The sequence below is a fragment of the Amia ocellicauda genome, chromosome 10 (genome assembly GCF_036373705.1).
Source record: "Amia ocellicauda isolate fAmiCal2 chromosome 10, fAmiCal2.hap1, whole genome shotgun sequence".
NCBI classification, from domain to species: domain Eukaryota; kingdom Metazoa; phylum Chordata; class Actinopteri; order Amiiformes; family Amiidae; genus Amia; species Amia ocellicauda.
Window position 1 is genome coordinate 32,779,871 of NC_089859.1, and position 20,477 is coordinate 32,800,347.

Here is a 20,477-nt window from a genome sequence, read left to right on the forward strand (position 1 = left end):
CTCCAATGCTCCTCTCTCATTCTCAATACTCTCTCACACGCCACCCAGTGTGGCATCACAGTGCCCTCCCTCTCTTTGGCACTAACTGGCATTCCTGGTCTTCTGCCCTGCATTTCCTGCCAGCCCTGCCCGTGCCATGTCCTTTCCAGCCTGGGGGTCGCTGGGAGCCCTGGAGCTGTAGGTGCTCTGCTCGCTGTCCTGCCGACCACTGCTCTGGTGTATAGAGAACAGTTTCCAGTAGAAAGCCCTGCAGCTGTAGCCTGCATCCCTGCTCCAGATGCACCTGCAGGCTAGAGTGCGGTGGTAGTGCAGCACATGGTCCACCAACTCCTTTGACCTTTACAAAGCCGGTGTCCAGGTGAGGGCCACTGCAGTTCACCACCAGCTCCACACTGCTGTCTGAGGTGCTGGTATCACTGTTTTTTTTTTTCATGTTCAAGGGGGGGTGGGCCACCCCCCAATGTATTATCCCCCTTCTAATAACTCTCCTAAATAAGCTCAGGTGTAAGCAACTGCCTTCAAAATCACACACCAAGTTAAGTGGCCTCCAACTGTGTTAAATTGCAGTGCTTCACATGATTCCAGGATACATTCAACAATTCCTGTAGTTTCGAAGCATTACGAAGCTGAGACTCAACCATGAGCACCAAGGAGCTTTCAAAAGAACTCCAGGACAAAGTTGTTGAAAGGAACAGATCAGGGGATGGGTTTAAGAAAATCATATTAAATATCAATATCAAAGTTGAATATCCCTTGGAGCACAGTCAAGATTTGTATCAAACATGGAAGGTATAGGGCTCTGGACTCTGAAGCGGAGGGCTGTAGGTTCAATCCCAGGTGGGGGACACTGCTGTTGTACCCTTGAGCAAGGGACTTTACCTAGCTCTGTATAAAGGGGTAATTGTATGTTAATATATATACAAAGTCACCTTGGTTGTAAGTCACCCTGGACAAGGGTGTTTGTGAAGTAATATAACACTATAATAAAAATTAATGTCTGAGTAACTAAAGGCATAGGATTTTTTTATGCACCATTATAAAATTCAAAACCCTACCCGCACATCCAGACTCCATGAACGGTCCCTGCTGCTTTCCGGTTGTATGCAAGTTCCTGCATGTGATTTTTATTTTTGGGATGCTAACTGTTCATAGTAAAAAAGACACAAGACACTATCAATCAGTCTGGTTGGTTGGTAAGATGGCGAGACGTATCCACCCTGGACACATCTGCCACCGTTAAAACATTGTGTGTTGTAGTTTACTGCTACTTTCTTCTATGTATGCAAGAATCATCACTGAATGTTGCACATGGGTTTAATTTTCGGTTTATGGTTATTTCATTATTATTTATCCAATGTGAGCATGGTTTAACAAACTCACGCAATTTTATAATATTACGGGAAACAACATCATGATAAAAATTGCTAACATCAACATGTATTCATGATGGTAATGACGTTTATTGCAGTATTCAGTTGATTTACATATTTTAGTTTTCTGAAGAACACCCTGAATTAACAATTGTTCTCACTCATCCAGCCAATACAAACCCTTTCATGTATCATAGATTATGAATGTGTACAGACATATATACAGAAAAAATAGTTTCTTTACAATCTCTGAAATAAGAAAACTAAGAGTTTATGGATGTGGAGAGTAAGAAACATAGAACAAAGTGAGTGACACACTCCGTCTGCCGGACTAGACAGTGTTAATCCGTGCCAGACGGAGCTGCCGTTTGCAAAGTCAAAAGCCCTGTCGCGTTGTGCTTTCTGTGACGACTCCTTTTCCTTTTCTTGACATCAGCTGTTTTTTCCGAAGGTGACTGCAACTTCTTTTTCTTCAGACAGCTCAAGGGGTTAGGCCCTTTCCTCTTACGCTTCTTGCCCTTGCGCTCCATGTTTTTCACCAGGCCTTGCTCCTCTTTCAGGGTCTGGATGCTCTTCTGCTCCTGCGTTGTCACTACCTGACCTGCTTGAATTGCCTGGACATAAGCCACTGACTGGAGAGAGGGCTTATCCAGTACTATGGTGTTCTGAATGATGAATAGCAGGGGAACCCCATTAATCTTCTTCACTGCTGCAGTCAGCGCCTGGTCCTGCCAAATACACCGGAGGAGAAGCATATTTTAGAGCTTTTTATTAAGAAGTGATGTAATTAATCACTTTATGGGACCCTAATGTAGGTGATGCTGGATTATGCGTTTGAAGAATAGGCCTACAAGCTGAATAATAAAACCAATGCATCCTGGATCATCATACTCAAAAGTTACAATTCACCTTAATAACTTATAGGCTAGAGTATTCATTTATTGGTAGATTCAACACTACATGCATATTTATTTTTTTGGTGCTTTAATTTTAGCCAAACTGACTACAACTACCATAGTATTAACATTTCTTTTCTAAATTGGTGTCCACGTTTCAATACAAATTTAAGCAATATTAACCCCATTATCTGCATATCATGACATTACCTGTGTAGCAATGAAGTAGTGGTGAGGGTTGTTTTCTCCCAGCATGGACTTGAGACACTGCGATGCTGGAATTGGATCCTTGAAATGCTGGCAGTTACGAATCTGAAACCTTTGCAAGATAATTTTTGCCCCATAAAGCTCCTTCCCAAGGGACTCGAGTTCCTTTAAAACACAACTACAGAAGGATATGGTATTATTCAATCTACATACCATGTAAGGGCAACAAAACACATTCATTTACAACTTTTTACTGATTTATTTGTGCATGCTTGGAGAGGGGTAACTGACTTTACAAATACGTAAATAGACAAGCGATGAAACACGAACAGCAGATGCAGTTTAAATCGCTTAAATCACATCACACAAAACTTACTTCGTTGTGCACAGTTGTACCTCTCCCATCAGATACTTTGGCATCTGCTCTTTAATTTGAATTTTATTTTTAAGGGCGGCTTGACAAAAAGTGCCATCGAGCAAGATTTGAAAAGGTTCCCGGAAACTGAAGTTGTATTTATAAAAACTGATGGTTTTCTTGGCTTGTTTCTGGCGTTTGACCTTCATTTTAACTTATAGACAAATCGAAAGTTACGAATCTGTATAAACCAAGACCATGTATTTATTTATTATTTTAATTAAAATATTGTGAATTAAAATCATAAACGCCAGACAACCCAGGGCTGCTGAACTCAAACATGTAAGCATGGCCTCGTCAGAAACGTGCTTCCGGTTCTTACTATGAATTTCTTCCCCACGGAAACATAACAGAGTCTACATGGGTATTGTAACAATTATTTAAAACAAGCAAGCCAAACTTTTTTTTCTTTCATAATCTGAGATATAATACATGCAATGAATAAATAAAAAATGTAAAATCTTGAAAATAGCAAGGAAACAAAAAACAATTCCGTAGAAATCAAATGACAACCTAGTCAATGTATTTGCAGTTGAGTTTGACGTTGCATTTCAGTTTGGTATATATTACAACATATATACACCATATCTACACCATATCATCAGCTCTAACATACTTTTTTATGGTTGTCCGGTAACGACGGCCTGAGCAATTGTTTTAAGCCGAGCACACTAAAGAGCAACACCGCTGACCTGTATCCGGTATCCGGGAAAGCGGCGTTTTGTCTCTTCCTTTCTCTCGACGCAATCCGTAAAGATGGCAGCCCGCAAAGAATCGGTCCCCACAGCAGCTGCTACAGCTGCGGCCAGCCCTGCCCCGGCCTCTGGAAACACCCTGGACTCCCCGGTGAAGCAGATCCAGATAGAGGGCCTGGTAAGTGGTGGCGATCGGCGGATGTTGGGTGTTGGGAGCTTTCATATAAGCATGGGTCCCCGGCCCGGCGGAGCACACATGGGCAGCATTTAGTTTGAACGCAAGTGAGACTTATGTGAAAGACTTTGGGTTTCAAAACTACATGCTTCATATTATCTTTTTTCTTTTTTTAAAATCAGAATTCAGATCAGTCTCACAGGATATTGAAATGTCGTACGCCACAGTGTTTTAATTGACCAGGATGTTGCATGTAGTTTGGTTAGAACTAAATCTTCCCCCCAATTGGCAAGATTATGTAGAGCACCAAACATTACTGCGGGATAACACACTGTAATGAGATTATACATGTATGTACTATCATCACCATCACCCATATCGATGCACTGCTGGGTGCAGCCTGCACAAGATGTTCCCACTTGCTTTTGTCTACAGCTTCTCTCTTCCATCCATGGCACAAATGTTATTTCCTCTTCCCATCTTATGTGGACGTCTTGTATGTCTTTTTCATCTCTTGGTATCCATCGCATAGCTTGCTTTTTCCGTCTTCAGTCTGTTCTTCTTGCAATGTTTACAGCTCATTGCCATGTTAAGTTTAAATAACAAATGCATAACATTTAATTAAAAGGCCCAAGGCTACACTTTGATAGATTTCCTGAATGATGAGATTATGCATAATGGATGAAGCATTTTCTAAGATAGTGAATTACATTATCAAAATGTGGATTGTAACAACATTTCAGGCTGTCGGACATGAAACAAAATTCCTATAAAAAATAATGCAATATCCTTTTAAGAGTTTGGATTGTGCAGTAGATGTACAGTTAGTTCATGTTTCCCCCAAAGTGTATAAAGTTTGCTTGGCGCACACATACTTGTTTGTTCTGTAGGTTCATGAGCAGCCCAGTAAATGCATGCACACTTGTGCCAATTGTAATTTGCACGTCAGGTGTTCACTTTGTATTGATAAAATGATATCACTGGCATCGGAATCAACAGTAGGTTAGTTTCTTCATAAGATACTGTGTCGGTGTTTTCTACAATAATGAAATGACTGTGTGAGAGTTGTGCATGGACCTGCAGATCTGCACCCTTAATATTGCCAACATGTGAGCATTGCAAGCTGAAGATCACATGCAGTAGCCTTCTAGCTAGCTGAAGTATTCATGAGATATCTGTAAGGCTATCTCTGTATGTGATCCATGGTTACCAGTAATGGTTTAATATGGGTAAGTAGGAAATGGCCACCTTCATTTAAAATTACATTACATTACATTTGTCATTTAGCAGATGCTCTTATACAGGGCGACTTGCATTTGAACCCATTTATACAGCTGGGCATTTTACTGGAGCAGTCTAAGTGAAGTACCTTGCTCAAGGGTACAACAGCACTGTCCCACCCGGGATTTGAACCCACAAAATATAACAGTGGGATTGTTGTCTTTGCCTTCCATTATCTATTGAAATAACTGATTTAGACTTATAATCTAGTGTTTGTTATTAATTAAAATGTCTCTGAATAAGTTATGCTTATTTGCACTGTTCCAAAGAAATTCCCTGTATTTTAACATCAGTTATTCGTTTTACCAGACATCTAGTATTAAGACTTTACTTTTCAGATTGTAGCAGTAGATGGAGCCCTTTACCTACTTTTTAGACTAGCACTGCATTTGATAGTTTCTCCCCCTTAGGATAAAACTTAATGAGTTTCATTATTTATTTTACATTGTCATCTCTGTTGTGTTCTTTGGAGCTTGAAGTCTTGCTTATATTTATTGTTAGAGACAGTCCCACACACACACACACGCACACTACAAATAATAAAGATTCAAACCATATTTGTCATTACTGTTTAATGTTGAAGATTTCTTCTACAAAGCTTGTACATTTATAAACTATGCCTATATTTTATTCTTATGATTTAATAATAAGAGAAATCCTTAATATCTGACCATGAATCTTTCCGTTTTTTTACGACAAGTTTAGTTTGAATTGAATGAACCATAGATGCCACTTCAATTGTAAGATATGTATTAGGCATCTGGATTTATCCTTATCAAACATGTATACAAATGTGGACTTCATGTAAAATAACTTGGTTGTAGTACATTTAATTTAAACATCCTATTTGTTTCCACCTAAAATGCAGTTTTGCAGAGACGTATTATATGGTACTCTGTATTAGTGACTAGGTAATGATTGCAATTTGTTTTTGTTAAAATTAGATCCTGATTAAAGTTGTATATAAATGGTCTTCTATGAGATATCGGGTGCATATTCAATGCCATATCAATATCATTGTGAGGTTCAGTCCAGTGAAAAAATAAAATCTCCCTGCTGTAAAGGTAATCTCATGTTAGTTTACAGAAAAACAGCAGTCATAAATAGAAAGTGCATGTTTTGTCAGTGTACTGAACATTTGGTATAGCCCTAGAAAAGGGGTCATAGAATTAACTTAAAAAATACCATGATGAGGCCTCTATCAGTGACATTGCCTGCGTTTATTTTAAGGAACTTGACATTTTACCTTGAAATGCCATTACAGTCTTGTACAAATTGCTTTATGCTTCTACAATATAGAAATCTCCTCAGTGTGGTCTTCATAAAAAGAATTGAGGCACTAACCTAATTCTCATACTTTTCCTGGCATTTCTGAATCATGTAGTGATTTTTCTTTTTATAGGCCTGCGTCTTTTGAGGCTTCCTGCTCGGTAACCCTTCTTTTTCTTCCTATAGAGTAACTGTACATGCGTTCTAGGCCACAGAAATAATAAGGACAAAGATTTATGGATTTAAGAAAGTTATTTTCCTTTATCTTGCAATGGTTCAAGTGTGTTGCTAGAATACAAATTCAGCACTGTGCAGAAGAGACTACCGTGAATCCTTTTTTTGTTTATAGTTTTGTACTTCTGAATCATCATTGAAGTATATTGTCCTATTTTGACAGCTTCTTTTTTGCTCATGTGTGAGCAGTTTTAAATTGTCGAGGGAGTATATATTCAGATTTGAAATAAGTGACAGTTCTCACATTCTTGGATCTGGGATATTTTTCTACCTTGTTGAATTCCATGTGACAACCGAACTATAGCAGAACGTTGGGCTGTAGCAGGAGTTTTTTTGTTTTGTTTTGTTTAATACCTTTCTATAGTTTTTATGACCTAATGTGTGGCTGAATATTGAAACATCTTTAAGTATATCTGCAAAACGTAATTAAACAAAATGTCGATATAAATGACTGCAAAAGTTCTTTGAAAAGTAAAAAGTCTAGGGAAGCGAAACTTGTGGGATCAGTTTCTGAAGCTTTTTCATGCTCTGCTTATTTACAGCCGCTCTACTGTGGAAGGAGTATAGACTTCTTCCTGTGAGGAAAAAAAAAAAAAACATGGGAAAACTTTAATGGTGGCACCAAACTAAAAGTTTCTGTGGAGAACTTCAAAAGCTTTCATCCTTGGCATCTTTGAGATTAAAGGCTTGCATGTGAACTCTGTCAGACAGACATTGAATACATTGTATATAGAAGCAAACCAAACCACCCACCTCTATTAAAAAAACAAAACCACAACAACAACAAAAAAACCTCTTCCCTCCAGTGACTTACAACTTTATATTATTTTCTCTTGTTAAGCATTATGGTGGAATGGAGGTGGAATGATGCACCAGTGTTTCTGAACATTTATTTTTGTTGCTGCAGGGACCCATTTTTGTTTGCTTTTTCACAGGGACCATTCCTCAAAAATGTTATGTTAATTAAAATAAATAAATGAAAAGTCCCCTTCAAGGTGTTTTTCATGTATGTGGTAAGAAAACAAATATATAGTACATATAATATACTGTGGCTAAGAGAACTTCTGATTTCACTTTTGCAATATCTTAAAGGTCTTGTGTTTATCATTATGGAGTCTTTTTTTTTTTTTTTTTTTTAAAGCTTTAACTGAGTCACTGTGTGTAGACTAAACCTGACAATTGTATTGTGACCACTCCTGGGGGTGGGTGGGCACACAGTTTCAGACAGTTTACCCTTGTGCCAGCCCTATCAGTATCTAGAGGGCTCAGTCTGTGTTTTTACTGGTTGAGACATATACCCTGGATGTGCAGCTTTAGATAAAAAGAGTACCTTTAACATTACAGTTGCTTACATATTTGTGCATGGGCAGCAGTCCCCCTCATTGTCTGAAATTCAAACCTGAGGATTCTGCATTCCTCCCAATATTAATTAACCCACTGAGCCACGTTTGCCACTCTCCGATTTGAAGTAGTTTATAAAGCGATGACAATTCCATTGATATGGGAGTCCATATGCTTCCTTTTTAATGGCAGAACTAATTGTGCAGCTTACAGCTTCAGATGACTTCTAGTTGCGATAACTTTGGAAAACAATTCATCTTTGAATTTGAATTGAAGCCACAGAGGTCATTGCTTTTAATAAGTCTTCAGGATCTATGCACATTGACTACCTGAATAGTTAGTTTTCCCATTTGCATTTCATGGGCTGTGTGCATGTCTAATCTGCACCTAATGCATTTATTCAAGCACTGCACACCTTGACAATATGACATATGGAATGCATATAGAATTGACGTTCTGGGGCGCCATTGCATAACTGATCCAAGAGGGCAAGCAATCTGTGTATGACTATGACTACTAATAGCACGACTTAGAATTCAGTGTGCAGATCAACTGGGAGGTTGCTTTTAGCTATGGTCCTAGAATAATCTTTTTCCAGGACAACGCTGTTAGCTGTATATATTCTTTTAAGGTCATCAGAAAGTCAGTAGGATTGCCTGGTTTACAAACTCTACCTTCATAAACTCATTTAGTACCCGTGTTATTTCCGGAGGAATTCAAGAGTAGTTGTCAGACTTGTCAGGTTTGCGAAGGCTATAGTTCAAACCTTATAGATCAATCTGAAGGAAACAAAAATGCATCATTTAGAGAATTTAGTTGCTGTGAGGGCGAAGACCAACTGAAATTCAGCATCATGCTCTTTTGCTGCAGTCCCAGTCCTTTTTGAAATGCATCCTTCTGTGTGTTGAATTTTTAAGGAAAAATAACAGCAGCAAAGTGAAAGACTTTCATTTCCAACCAGATTGATCTTGCCTCTTGCTTTCTGATGACGTCTGACCTTTCAAGCACTCAAAGTATCCCAGTAGATGACTTAGTATTTTTTTTTTTTGTGCTTGATGCACCTAGAATTTTTAATTTGAGTATTATACAGCTATAGATCAAGTGTTTACTGACAAGTTTTATGTGGGTTGGCAAACATCTTAAGATATTCCATTTGCAGACAGCTTTTCAGTTTTGAGAAGCTCCTTGTGTCTGTAGTCATATTTGCTGTCTTGTGTATTTTCAGTGTTTACGCCTATATATATATTTTTGATCATACAGCATTGTTTGTTGTGGCCCATTTTATTTTATTTATTTTTTTTAGTAGTGAAAAGGACTCTTATGACTAATAAAATTAACCTGTACCTGATTTGTGGTTTATTTTATTGTCAGCAATTACTTTCTACTACTTGCCAAAATGTGAGAGGGTACTAGATTGTAATTGGCAATTTGTGGGTGATTTAAAGTTTTTATTTGGTGGAACCCTGTATTGTGATGAGTGATCCCCACCTTGCAAAAATAATTTACATTTGTATCTAGCCTTTTCATTTAGATTAGTATTTAAGCATTTAAATGTACAGCTACAACTTTACCACACTGCTATTAGAGCTTTTTTATTTGTTTCAATGGATGCATCGGCACAAATCTGGCAAATTGGGCACAGGGGTATTTTCTGGATTGTTTTATTGTATTCTTCTGTGCATGCTGCTTCAGTGGGTGGTTGTTTGCAGGTGATCAGTTTTTTGACATGCAGCAGATGAGATGTTTATGATTCAGCAGACACTCGTGTGTTGGCTTGTTCTACATTTTACAATCGAATGAAAGCCTGATAAAATGTGGGTGATTAAAAGAGGAAAAAAAAAAATATAATCGAGAATGGCAGCTTCCTCTGAGTGCTGAATTAAAAAATAAAATAAATATAACTTAATTTAATCAAATTGATTAGACGCAACAAAGAATCTCTCAAGCCTTGTGCCTCGCAAAAAATAAATGTATAACTGATTAGACTAGTAATGTAGTCCCTGCCTTCCCCAGAGTTGTAATCTTTCAAATCTGTTGTCTTCAAGTATATTAATCATGAAACTGGTATAATGGGGCTGAAAAATGACTATCATTGTGGTTGATAGGTTCAGAAACAAAATTGAAAATGATCATTTTTGATACCTGGAGGGGCAATATTTTCTCACTGCATTTAAAATGTAGTTTTCATTACCGTCAGGTAACATCAACAGTGCCAATAATAAAAAGGGAAGAAAACGGTGATAAATTGACTTGCTTTTTCTTCTTAATTACATCATAGAGACCTCAATGAGACATGAAAACAATACTGTAGACCAGAGTCCCCTCAAGGAGACCAAACTAACCAGTGACATGTCCGTGAATAAACAGTTACAGTACTGTATGACAGTGTTCTGCTTTTCATCATAGACAATTATGCAAATATGTTTTTTAGCAGTTACTCCCAGAACACCACTTTTGGACTGAGGAGGTCGCCATGAAGTGAAACATTCATCCGTTTGACTTCCTTAAGACCTAATGATGAAAAGGCCCAGATATCAGGTCTATTAGTTTCCACACCATCTAGAAAATGTGCTTATAGCTTCTGGGAGCACAAAATAAAGTAATAGATCTCGGCTAATTCGGTGATATTGTAAACTGACAAAACGAAACAAAAGATTTCCACATGGGTGGTCACATTTCCACAGTAGTGGGAGTGAAATACCTTACAGCGTTGTTTATTTTTCAGTCACATCTCCAGAATCAAGTAGTTAAAAACGTAGGCTAAACTTCTTAAATGCAACCTTTGGGCGATTAATTTAGAAACCTGCACTGACCCTCTCCGGATGACATTAGAGTCTTTAGTTTATAAGCTTTGAAAGTGCAGAAGACACCTTAGGCGACTTTACCTCGGCTGTAGTCTTTTTTTCTTTTTGCCAATCGCTGTTTTTGTTGAACTGGATATGGAGAAATGTATCAGGTTTCGGGGTTTTAGAAGCTAGTGCCTATCCATTCAGACAAACAAGTGATTGTTATCTGGTCCTGTTCACATGACTTATCGCCGTCCGTTCTAGAGCTTCCTGTCCTACAGCGTGCCTCACAACTAAGGAAGACTGATAGGGCTTTTCCAAAGACTTCTACTCAGGACTGACAAGATAAATGCCCCATTAGAAAATGATGGTCCATTGCCTTTCTCCTCCTTTTGCTGGACAGGCAGATTTTGCAGTACATTACCTTAGTTCTTAACCAGAGTTCTTACTTTTAAGCAAACTTCAACAGTAGAATTGGTTATATTTCCACTTGATTCTCTTTTCCATGGCCCTCCTGTGCATTTTATTTAATCTTCCCATCTGTTATGTGGTCATCTTCTGTGGTCTTTTTTTCACCTCTTGTTATCCACTCAATAACTTCCATAGTCTTACCTTAACCTGTTCTTTTTGGAATGTGTCCTTAGCCATGTTAACATTTTCACTACTTTCAATGTCACATTTATTTTGTTCTCTGATCCATTACTTTTCTCTCTTGTTATTCCAAGCATACACCTTTCCTTTATCTTTGTTGACCGCAGTTTCTGTATAATTTTTACATTAAGTGACCAGCTTTCACACCCATAATTGAGTATAAAACCAACGACTGCATTTTGTAGTTGGTAGTTTTGTGTAAATCCCAAGTGATCTCTCACTGTCAAGTGTAGCATGTTGTGTTTTGGTAATGAAGAGCTTTTCCTCTCTTCCATGTAGAAGTTACTTGGTTTTGAAAAGTACACTTGTTTTCTCGCATGCAAAATAAATTCTCACCAACCAAGGGGAACCCAAAACCTACACTTCTTTTTATCTGTAAGGCCTCATTTTATTTTCCAAATCTAGCTAAACAAAACGATTTCCGTGTTGAACAGGCAGAGTAATATTCATAATTTTATTTTTAATTCAAATTGAAAGTATTGTGACTTTGTATTCTCTTGTTCGCTATGAAATCCGAACATGTCGCCTGCCTGGCTTCATTCTTGTCAGTGCTTTCCAAATCCATTTTGGCAAAAGTACATTTTGGAAGGCATAAGCCACCTGCAGAATAAACAAACTATAGCTCCTGGTTGTTCTGAAAAACTAAAGTAAGCTTCTTTGCTGTGATTTATGTATTGCTTTGTGTTTTATTGACACTGCTGAAACGCAACAAGCTTACTTTGGAAACCTTAGCTAACTTTGTTCAACCCAGGTAAGCTTTTCCCATCACTTAGTATGGTGCAGAACAAGGGGAAGCTAACATAATACAGTGTGAATCACAATGTCATTCTTAGCCTAGTTACTAACAGTGTGCAGTGAATGAAGTAATCCATCACGTTTTGAAGAAAATGAATGAAATCAGCTTAATTTCTGACCTTATTATTGAACTTAAAGGTTCAATACATTTGCAGGGAAAACTGATATGAAATATCTATTGTAGATATATAAATGTATCTTTATTAATAATTACTGTTACTACAGCAGTGTCTTGAAGAACTGTATGAATTATCTAGTGTCTGGATTCTGTCTTAGTTTGAGTTATCACAAACACTGGACCTTAAAACCTGCAGTAATTTGTGAAACATTTATAAGAATGTATGTGATTTATCTGAACAGTTTCTCCTGTGCAGGGTGAATATAAATGAAGATGCAGCCTAGTTGCAGTGCAAATGAGCTTATTTGCAGTAGGAAAACGCTCATTTCAGATGCGGTGTAGTGTTTATTTAATTTTAGTTTTTCAGGTTACAAATGATGTGGTATTAATGATTTCTGTGGGCTTCCCGTGTTCATTGAAGAAAATGTTACATCAGTACAATAAATGACACGGAAAAATATTTAAGTGGAATATTTTCTTAAGCAAGCATCCTGGGTGAAATAATATAATGACAACACCAAAGGAGAGAGAGAACTCCTGAGCTCTACCTTATAGGTTCAGCATTCGCAATGGAATAAAAATAACAGTGCATTGATTAAACCTAGGAGTTGTTGCCATGCCAACAGTTTGCAAATTGATTTATCTGTGAAACATTGTTCCAGAAATGGTAGCTGTGGGGCGGTTTGCTGACTAATAACTATTTATTTTAATAAACAGTTTTTCACATATGTCTCGGAACATAATGCTATACAGTTATACGATGTACAACGTTTTCAGCAGTGGGAAGGCATGTGTAGGCTGTGCATTTCTGTCATGAAAACTTATCTATAGGTTTTCTTGGAAAAGCTGTAAGTTGCCAGGTTTGTATCAAATAATAGTAATTGTTTTAGCACACAGACTGAATGTTTTGATGTTTTTCAATTACTTACTATTATCCTAGTAGGTTTTTAGTTACTTCTGCTCTGAAATGCCTGCTGTTACAATGTGTAGATATTAATCCACACCTTTTACACACTAATGCAAAATAATCCACAAGAACAAATTGCAATAATAACATAGGCTAATGCATTATACATTTGCTTGTGTACATGGTGCAGTACAAGAGTTTAACTAATGCAGAAATATAATATTAATGGAGTCTAATACATACCATACAATACATGTGCAGTGATATATGACTGAAGCAGAGCAGTACAACGATCAATAGGTGCAGGAGCAGAGTGACTGTCTGACTGACCTGAAGTGTAGCCTGAGCAGGTGAGATTGTAGGAGGCGAGAGAGAGAGAGAGAGAGTGTGCACGGGAGACTGGAGAGTAAAAGGATGCAAGGCTTGTCCGCAAGCAAAGAAAGGGCAAAGGCATATAAGGAGAAAGCAGACTTATGGTAGGAGGGAGCACAGGAGTGAAAAGAGCTGTATGCCAGGACAAAGATCCTGAACTGAATACATGCCGAGAAAAGAAAGTCAATAGAGAATGCAAATCGGAGCATGGCAGATGATAGACAGAGGATTAGGCCAAACATTTCATCACAGATTCTATAAGATTTATTAATAATGTTTGTGAATGGGGTACATTTAGTAAAAAGTTAAGTCTGCTTCTATATTTGTGTAGTAGAGCATCTTGTTGCTTGTGTGAGCCATTTACAGTAAAATCAACATGGGTTTGAGCAAGAACTGGGTATTGTTCTGTAATTGCTTCATTTCTGTTAACATTGCTGTGATAGTTAAGTCTTTGTTTTGCCATCTGTTCTGGGTTATTTCCTGCCGTAAGGACCTCATTATAGGAAGAGCGCAAAACATTTTTATCTCCAGGGTGCGAGGCACTGGTTTCCTCATTTATAATATCCTTGTAGTGACTTCACATCATTTGTAAGCACATCATATTTGGCTAACTCAACTCTTGGGATTTTTTCCCCTTTAAACTCGGTGCAGAAATTGAATTCAGCACATTACTCTAAATTTTCTTGCCTTTGGTATCCTCATAAAAGGATTTTGCGAAATTAATTTTGTTGTGGATTTGCAATAAAAATTAGGCCTCTGGTAAAGTACTCCACTCTAAATGTCAAGGGTCAATGCATTTGAAGCCTATGTCATCTGTTTTCTTTTAATTAACATTTATATATTTATTACATGAATATAAAGTAATGAAACGGACAGCTTCGCTATTAACTGAATTTTATTGACTTTCAAAATATGTTGGTAGTGCAAATCGGCTAGGCTAAGCCACAGCTTGCTGGTGGTTTCAGTGCATTTCAAAATAAATAAATTGTAGGCTATCAATGCCGAACTGGTAGCAGAGTTTGAAAACAAACGTAATCATAAAATATTCTGATCTAAGTCAAAAAATAAAAACTGCATAACAATAACTTGCCTACAAACAAATGAGGCTACACCTGTTTTTTGTGTCGGCTCTGTGCCGCCTGGAAAAGTCATTTCACAAACTTCACAAACAAAGCGCTCTCTCACCTCCGCGATGATGTCCTCATCAGTAACAGGCTCTGATTCAGGGGTGCTGTCATCAGTTGTGACCCACTGCTCAAACTTCTCGGTGCTGATCTCGGCAGGAGGATCAACAGTTTCCAGTTCCTCCTCTGGTGACATGACCAGACCTTTTCCTCCAGCAGTTTCTTATTGCGGAGGCCCCCACATCAGCTCAGGCATCCCTTAGCATGATAATAGAGTCCAGGAGGCTGATTTATTTTTTTGGCGATGTCTGCAGCAGTAGGTCTACTCCTATCATCAATTTGGCGCAATACAGTGTGGGCCATCTCCTTGCGAAAGTAAGCTTTAGCTGTTCTGATGACAGGGCTGGACACAGGGCTGGAGAATGGAGGTTGTGTTCTTTGGCAGGAACTCAACTTCGATGTTTCTCAGTGTTGTGTTTTTCACATAATGGGCTGTACAGTTGTCCACAAGCAGCAGAATATTCTTCCTTTCTTGGCTCAGTTTGCGATCCCACTCCTTCAACCACTCCACAAAGGGATTCCTGGTCAGCCATGCAGAAGCATAGGGTGCGTAACGGACAGGCAGTGTGCGCGCTCATCAGCATTCCAAATGTTTTCCTCCGTGTATTCTTGTCTCATCTGTCCCCACTGGGTCTCAAGCCATTCATCGCGTGACATCGTGTCAGCCTCAGCAGCCTCCCTGTGCAGTTTCTTAAACACAATGTTCTCTCTTTTTAAATCACTCAAACCAGCCTATGGACACTTTGAAATTGTCCTCTCCCAGGACTGCCTTTTCCCTCGCCAAGGGCCCGCTCAAGGGGGCATTATGTTACCGAGCATTATCAATCCAGCTGACGAGGGCAGCTTCCACCACAGGTGCTTCCCCCTCGCACATATTTTTTCTTTCTCCATCACAAGCCATGACCGTATCTTGTTTTTTGAGTACACCAACACAAGGTAGTCGGAGGAACACCAAGTTTCACTGCAGCATCCCTTTTGCTATTTTAGGCAGCTTGTCATATTTTTCCAGGAGACAATATTTATCATTGAGCGAAAACCTTTTTTCCCCCGTCATGATTTCAATGTGTAGGTAGCCAACCGGAAGCAGATGGCTTACCGCCAGCTAAATAGGCCTATCATGGCAGGTAAAAAGTAATTTAATTACCTCGTTTTATTTTTCTCCATTTTCTGAAATGTATGAAAACACCCAAAATGAACACTATAAGCAGACTATTTGATCACTATAAGAGAATTATTTAAACAGCATTTGTATAGGAACGATTCCATCCCAAGCATTTTGATCCATATTTATTAAAAAAAAAAAACAATCAACAAAACATCCTTCATTTAAAATATCAGAATATGTTTTGAAGTTATTTTAATATGAAGCTATTTTCCTGCATAACTGTAAGTTGTACCGTGTTCGGCACGACCATGTACCTGTTTAAACTATGGGGCTTTGTGAGATTAAATATGCTAAATACTGTCAGTTTAGTTTGACTTGCATTAGCCGTTAAATTCAAATGAAAGCTTTTTTAGGCTGGCTGGCAGAATTAAACTGCATGTCTTGCAATCCTGTCTGCAGATAAATGCGTACAGAATACAAGATTTCACTTTAATTGTTTATCTGTATATGAGATAAGTGGATGGGCTACCTGATGATTAGTATTTACAGAAAAAAAAAAAAACACCATCCAAATCTAAAACTCTAAAGTCCTTCTTGACCTAGGGTTGCACTCTTGGGCAGAGATTGGTTTAAAACCAGGTCATGGCTTCAAACTGATAACCAATACTGCTGGCATTTTTATGCAAATCAGACAATCTGCAGCATGATTCAGTTCGATTAATCTAAGAACATGGCTGCAGTAGCCTTGTATGTTATCAATAACCTTCATATACTTTGTTAAAAGGCAGCAACTATCGTCCTGTAGTCTGAGTGAAAAATACTTAATTGCTGAGAAATAAAGGGACATTTATTTTGAAACACAACCCCCCCTTTATCTTTGACAAACAATATACATTATAGATCAAAATACACTATGAATATTGAAATGAGTATCCTCACTATCACTCTTTGAAAAGAAGTGTGAAATTCAGATTCCCTTCCCTTTGGGACTTTCAGCTGTTTAAAGAGATAAAATCAATAAGAAAAGCCGCTTGAAGATTATACCAGCAGATAATTTTAAAAAGGATGGATCAATTCCATCACACCCTGCTGGCTTTTTAGAATTAGGTTGTTTAGTTCATCAAAAATTTCCATTCAATTTACTGGCTTACTGAACTTGGTTATCTTATCGGCTCAAGTCACGGATTATTATGATCAACAAGATCAACCCAAAACATGTCCTGCATTGATAGTGTTCACTGAAAAATAGGACAAGTAACCCAAGTCACAAAGTAGCCGTGTTCATTGTCTTGCAACATTTCAAAGGATTGTTTTGAAGAGTGGGACATGCACCAAATGTACCATGTCACACACATTTTTTTCAACTTTGAAGCCATTCCACTTCAGTGTTGGTCCTCAGTAAGCGACCGGGGGAAAAAAAACAACCCACGATTTAGTTTTTGAGCAGATGCTTTACAGAAAAACGTGTACAAATTGGGCACACAAAATGTCTTGTTCTGTGTTTAGAAAACATTCATAATGCCGTCAGTTTGTACTGAATCAAATTATAATTTTCATTGGACCTGGATATAATCAGACCATTTAAAAAGGTTAAGAAACAAAATTGAATTTTGCCATTTGTTTCGTATCCAGAATTAGTGTTGAATCAGGTTTTTCTTTATGATATTGTACATACTCATGTGCATTGGAGCTTGGCTTTCAGTTACAAATGAATGGCTTCGTTGGTAAAAATTATGTTCATGATCTTTAGTCATTTATAAGACTTGAAGGATTGCTGCTGGAGATTAATCTAGGCACAGAGTACTATGGAGGAAAACTAGTAACGTACTAGAACACAAACTTAGTTTGAAATGAAATGGCAGGCAACATGAAATGTATTCAACTCCAGGCCCAAGTGAAAAAGAAAGTTTGTATAGGAAATGTATGGAAGTGGTGAGGGTTCAAGCTCCATTCCTCAAAGGCCAAGGGGGCCAGCTGGATTTCCTTCCACCTGAGCTCTTAATTACCGCTTTAAACTCATTCTTTTTTTAATTGGACCAGTCTAATCCTTTCTCCAGATTTCAAGCTTTTGATCATTGGCAGAATGCTATGAAACCTGTGGGATTGTGGCCCTTGAGGATCAGAACTGTGCACCACTGCCTCTGATATAGCGTATCAGGGAAATTGTATTATTGCACCAGAAGAGCAATACTGCAAGCCATGCTTCTAAACAGTAGTTATAATTTAGGAATCAATCACTGCTTCCTTATGTTTATCTATCGGTGTGCATTGAAGAGTGATTTTCATTCAGGAAATTAAGAAATCTCTTGCAATAAAAGCTACCCATAGCCATTACTGAGGGAATGTGTTCATTTTAATAAAGGTCCATTTTATAAGGAACATAATACCTATCTTTTTACAATATAGAGCTGCTTAATTTTGTTTTCATACTTCAGCAGTCTGGGACTGTCATGTAGAGGGACTGCAGTGTGTTCTCTGTTCTGTGTGTTGGGGGCTGGGGCACATTGTTCAGGGATCTGGTGTGGAGAAGTAGTTTAGATAGACTTAAAACAATATTGCTGTAGTCAGGTCAAGACCTTGGTGAGGAAGATGAGCATGCAGATGAGCTTCCCTGAGAAGGTTGTGCAAACCCACGGTTGTGCAAACCCACGGTTGTGCAAACCCACGGTTGTGCAAACCCACGGTTGTGCAAACCCACAGTTTCATCAGCTGTCCAGGTGGTTGGTTCGGACAATCCCACAGGTGAAGAATCTGAATGTGGAGTCCTGGGCAGGTGTGGTTACACGTGGTCTTCGGTTGTGAGGCCAGTTTTGGACATACTGGCAAATTCTCTAAAATAAAATTTGGCGGTTCATGGTAGAGAAATGAACATTACATTCTCTGGCAACAGCTCTTGTGGCCGTTCCTGCAGTAAGTTTAGGATGCAGTAGGACTGTAGAATCTCCAAAATCTTTTGGGTTTGAGCGTTACCTCGCATTTTGTATTTTCATTTGAACGGTCACATTTAGAAGCTCTTCCTAATAACTCCTTCAATATGAAAAAAGAAAGCCAATAGTAAACGAGTCTTCTATTTTGTTTGGCTTGAGCCTAATATCTTTTACAAAAACATTTTAAATTTGACTGTAGAGAACATTGAACCAACCTATTGTTGTACGAAGCATCTAGTATAGAGATGGGTCAATATATAATTTAGTAATGCTTCCATACAAGGATTAGGAAAACATTGCAGATGAAGAAATTGTTTTTCTATTACCCTGCAGACCTAGTTTCTTATCTTGAATTGATAGCTGGTGCATTCATTTAGTCTGATTTTTATGCCTCGGGTAAATGATATTTGGAAATGCTGTGTGATTTCAGTGAAAGTCTCTGCAGGTATACTTATTATCTTGAGCAGCAATGAAAATGAAAAAAGAAGTGATCTTGCATTTTGAACTACTAATACCACCTGTGACACTGTTTCTTTGAGATTTACTTATGGTTTCCCAAAATGGCTGACTCATTCCATTTATGAGCTAGTGCTTTTCATGTTACTATTAAATGGTACATTTGACATATGGAGAGTTATATAACAGTTGTACTACATTGTCATAAATTATGACTACATTTCTTTAGGAACACCATAGACACATTGGTGACAAACCCATGCTTCAGGATGTCGAAGGTTACATCAGATGGTAGACTGCCTTAAAAAAAAAAAAAAAACTGTACGCTGATGTGAACTCAACCTCAGGACATTCTCATGTTTAAAGTACTGACTCCCACCAGATGCCAGTCAGCAGTACAGATTTTATCACACTGAATTCTGAGCAGTGCTATGGTTTTATTTATCTATATTTCTGTCAATTAAACTGTTTTAAGAGCACAGGAAATATGAGATCAAATGAAATGCATAGTTTCTGTTACATTCTGCACCCCTTGGAATAATAAAATGTAGGCTCTCTCTCTCTCTCATATAATATAATATAATATGTATATATATATATAATATGTATTACATATACTTTATATATATATATATATATATATATGGTCCCTATATGGGCATCCTTTTTTTGGTCACGCATCTCATATTTAGAAGTCTGCTCTGAGTACCTTTTCACAGAGATTAAAAAAAGACTTATGCCAGGTATTAACATTTAATGTGAATTTAATAATCCGCTTCAGTGCTCTGGTGTTACAGTACAGGCAGTCCTCTCTTGAGAGAAACTATAGAAGTAGCCACTTCTTTCTGCTGAAGTGAGAGATTAATTTATATAGAAAGAAAGAGACGTTTTTTTATTTGTTTTGTTTTGTTCCCCCTTTAAATGTATTTTTAATAGTCTCCTCCTTTTGCACATTTAATGTATTACATTTAATTGTCCAATTTAATTTGTCCTCATTTATTTTCTTTCTAGTTTATTATTTTTCATGTGTAGTTATTTACTTGCAAGTATATTATTTGTCATGTGTTCATTCCAGGAATTACTAAAACAGACAATACAATGGCATCTTACAAATTGTGCAGTTTAGCCTGTATTTTATGAAGGTAACCTGCATTAAAGTTACAGATAAGGAACATTATTTTTTTGCGGGGGGGGGTCCAGTTCTATCTCTGCTTTATTGGAAACTGACAAAGACTAAAACGTCTCCAGTTTATAACACGTGAATAATAATCTAATTTTGGTTTTTCAGTTAAA

At 37.8% G+C, this 20,477-nt stretch overlaps 2 protein-coding genes across 2 annotated transcripts in view; one reads left to right on the plus strand and one right to left on the minus strand.

The window, feature by feature from the left end:
* Nucleotides 1-1,440: 1,440 nt before the first annotated feature.
* Nucleotides 1,441-3,204, minus strand: utp23 (UTP23 small subunit processome component). The gene is made up of 3 exons (XM_066715973.1): nucleotides 2,850-3,204; nucleotides 2,477-2,651; nucleotides 1,441-2,098 (listed from the first exon to the last, which is right to left on the minus strand). Exons 1-3 carry the CDS (start codon nucleotides 3,035-3,037, stop codon nucleotides 1,712-1,714), a joined length of 750 nt encoding a protein of 249 aa, XP_066572070.1. The 5' UTR covers nucleotides 3,038-3,204; the 3' UTR covers nucleotides 1,441-1,711.
* A 393-nt stretch (nucleotides 3,205-3,597) lies between these two features.
* LOC136760536 (eukaryotic translation initiation factor 3 subunit H) overlaps nucleotides 3,598-20,477 on the plus strand; it is a 119,988-nt gene continuing 103,108 nt past the window's right edge. The window contains exon 1 of the mRNA XM_066715974.1: nucleotides 3,598-3,761. Coding sequence (XP_066572071.1) covers nucleotides 3,645-3,761 — 117 coding nt within the window. The 5' untranslated portion in view covers nucleotides 3,598-3,644. The remainder of the gene's footprint in view (nucleotides 3,762-20,477) is intronic.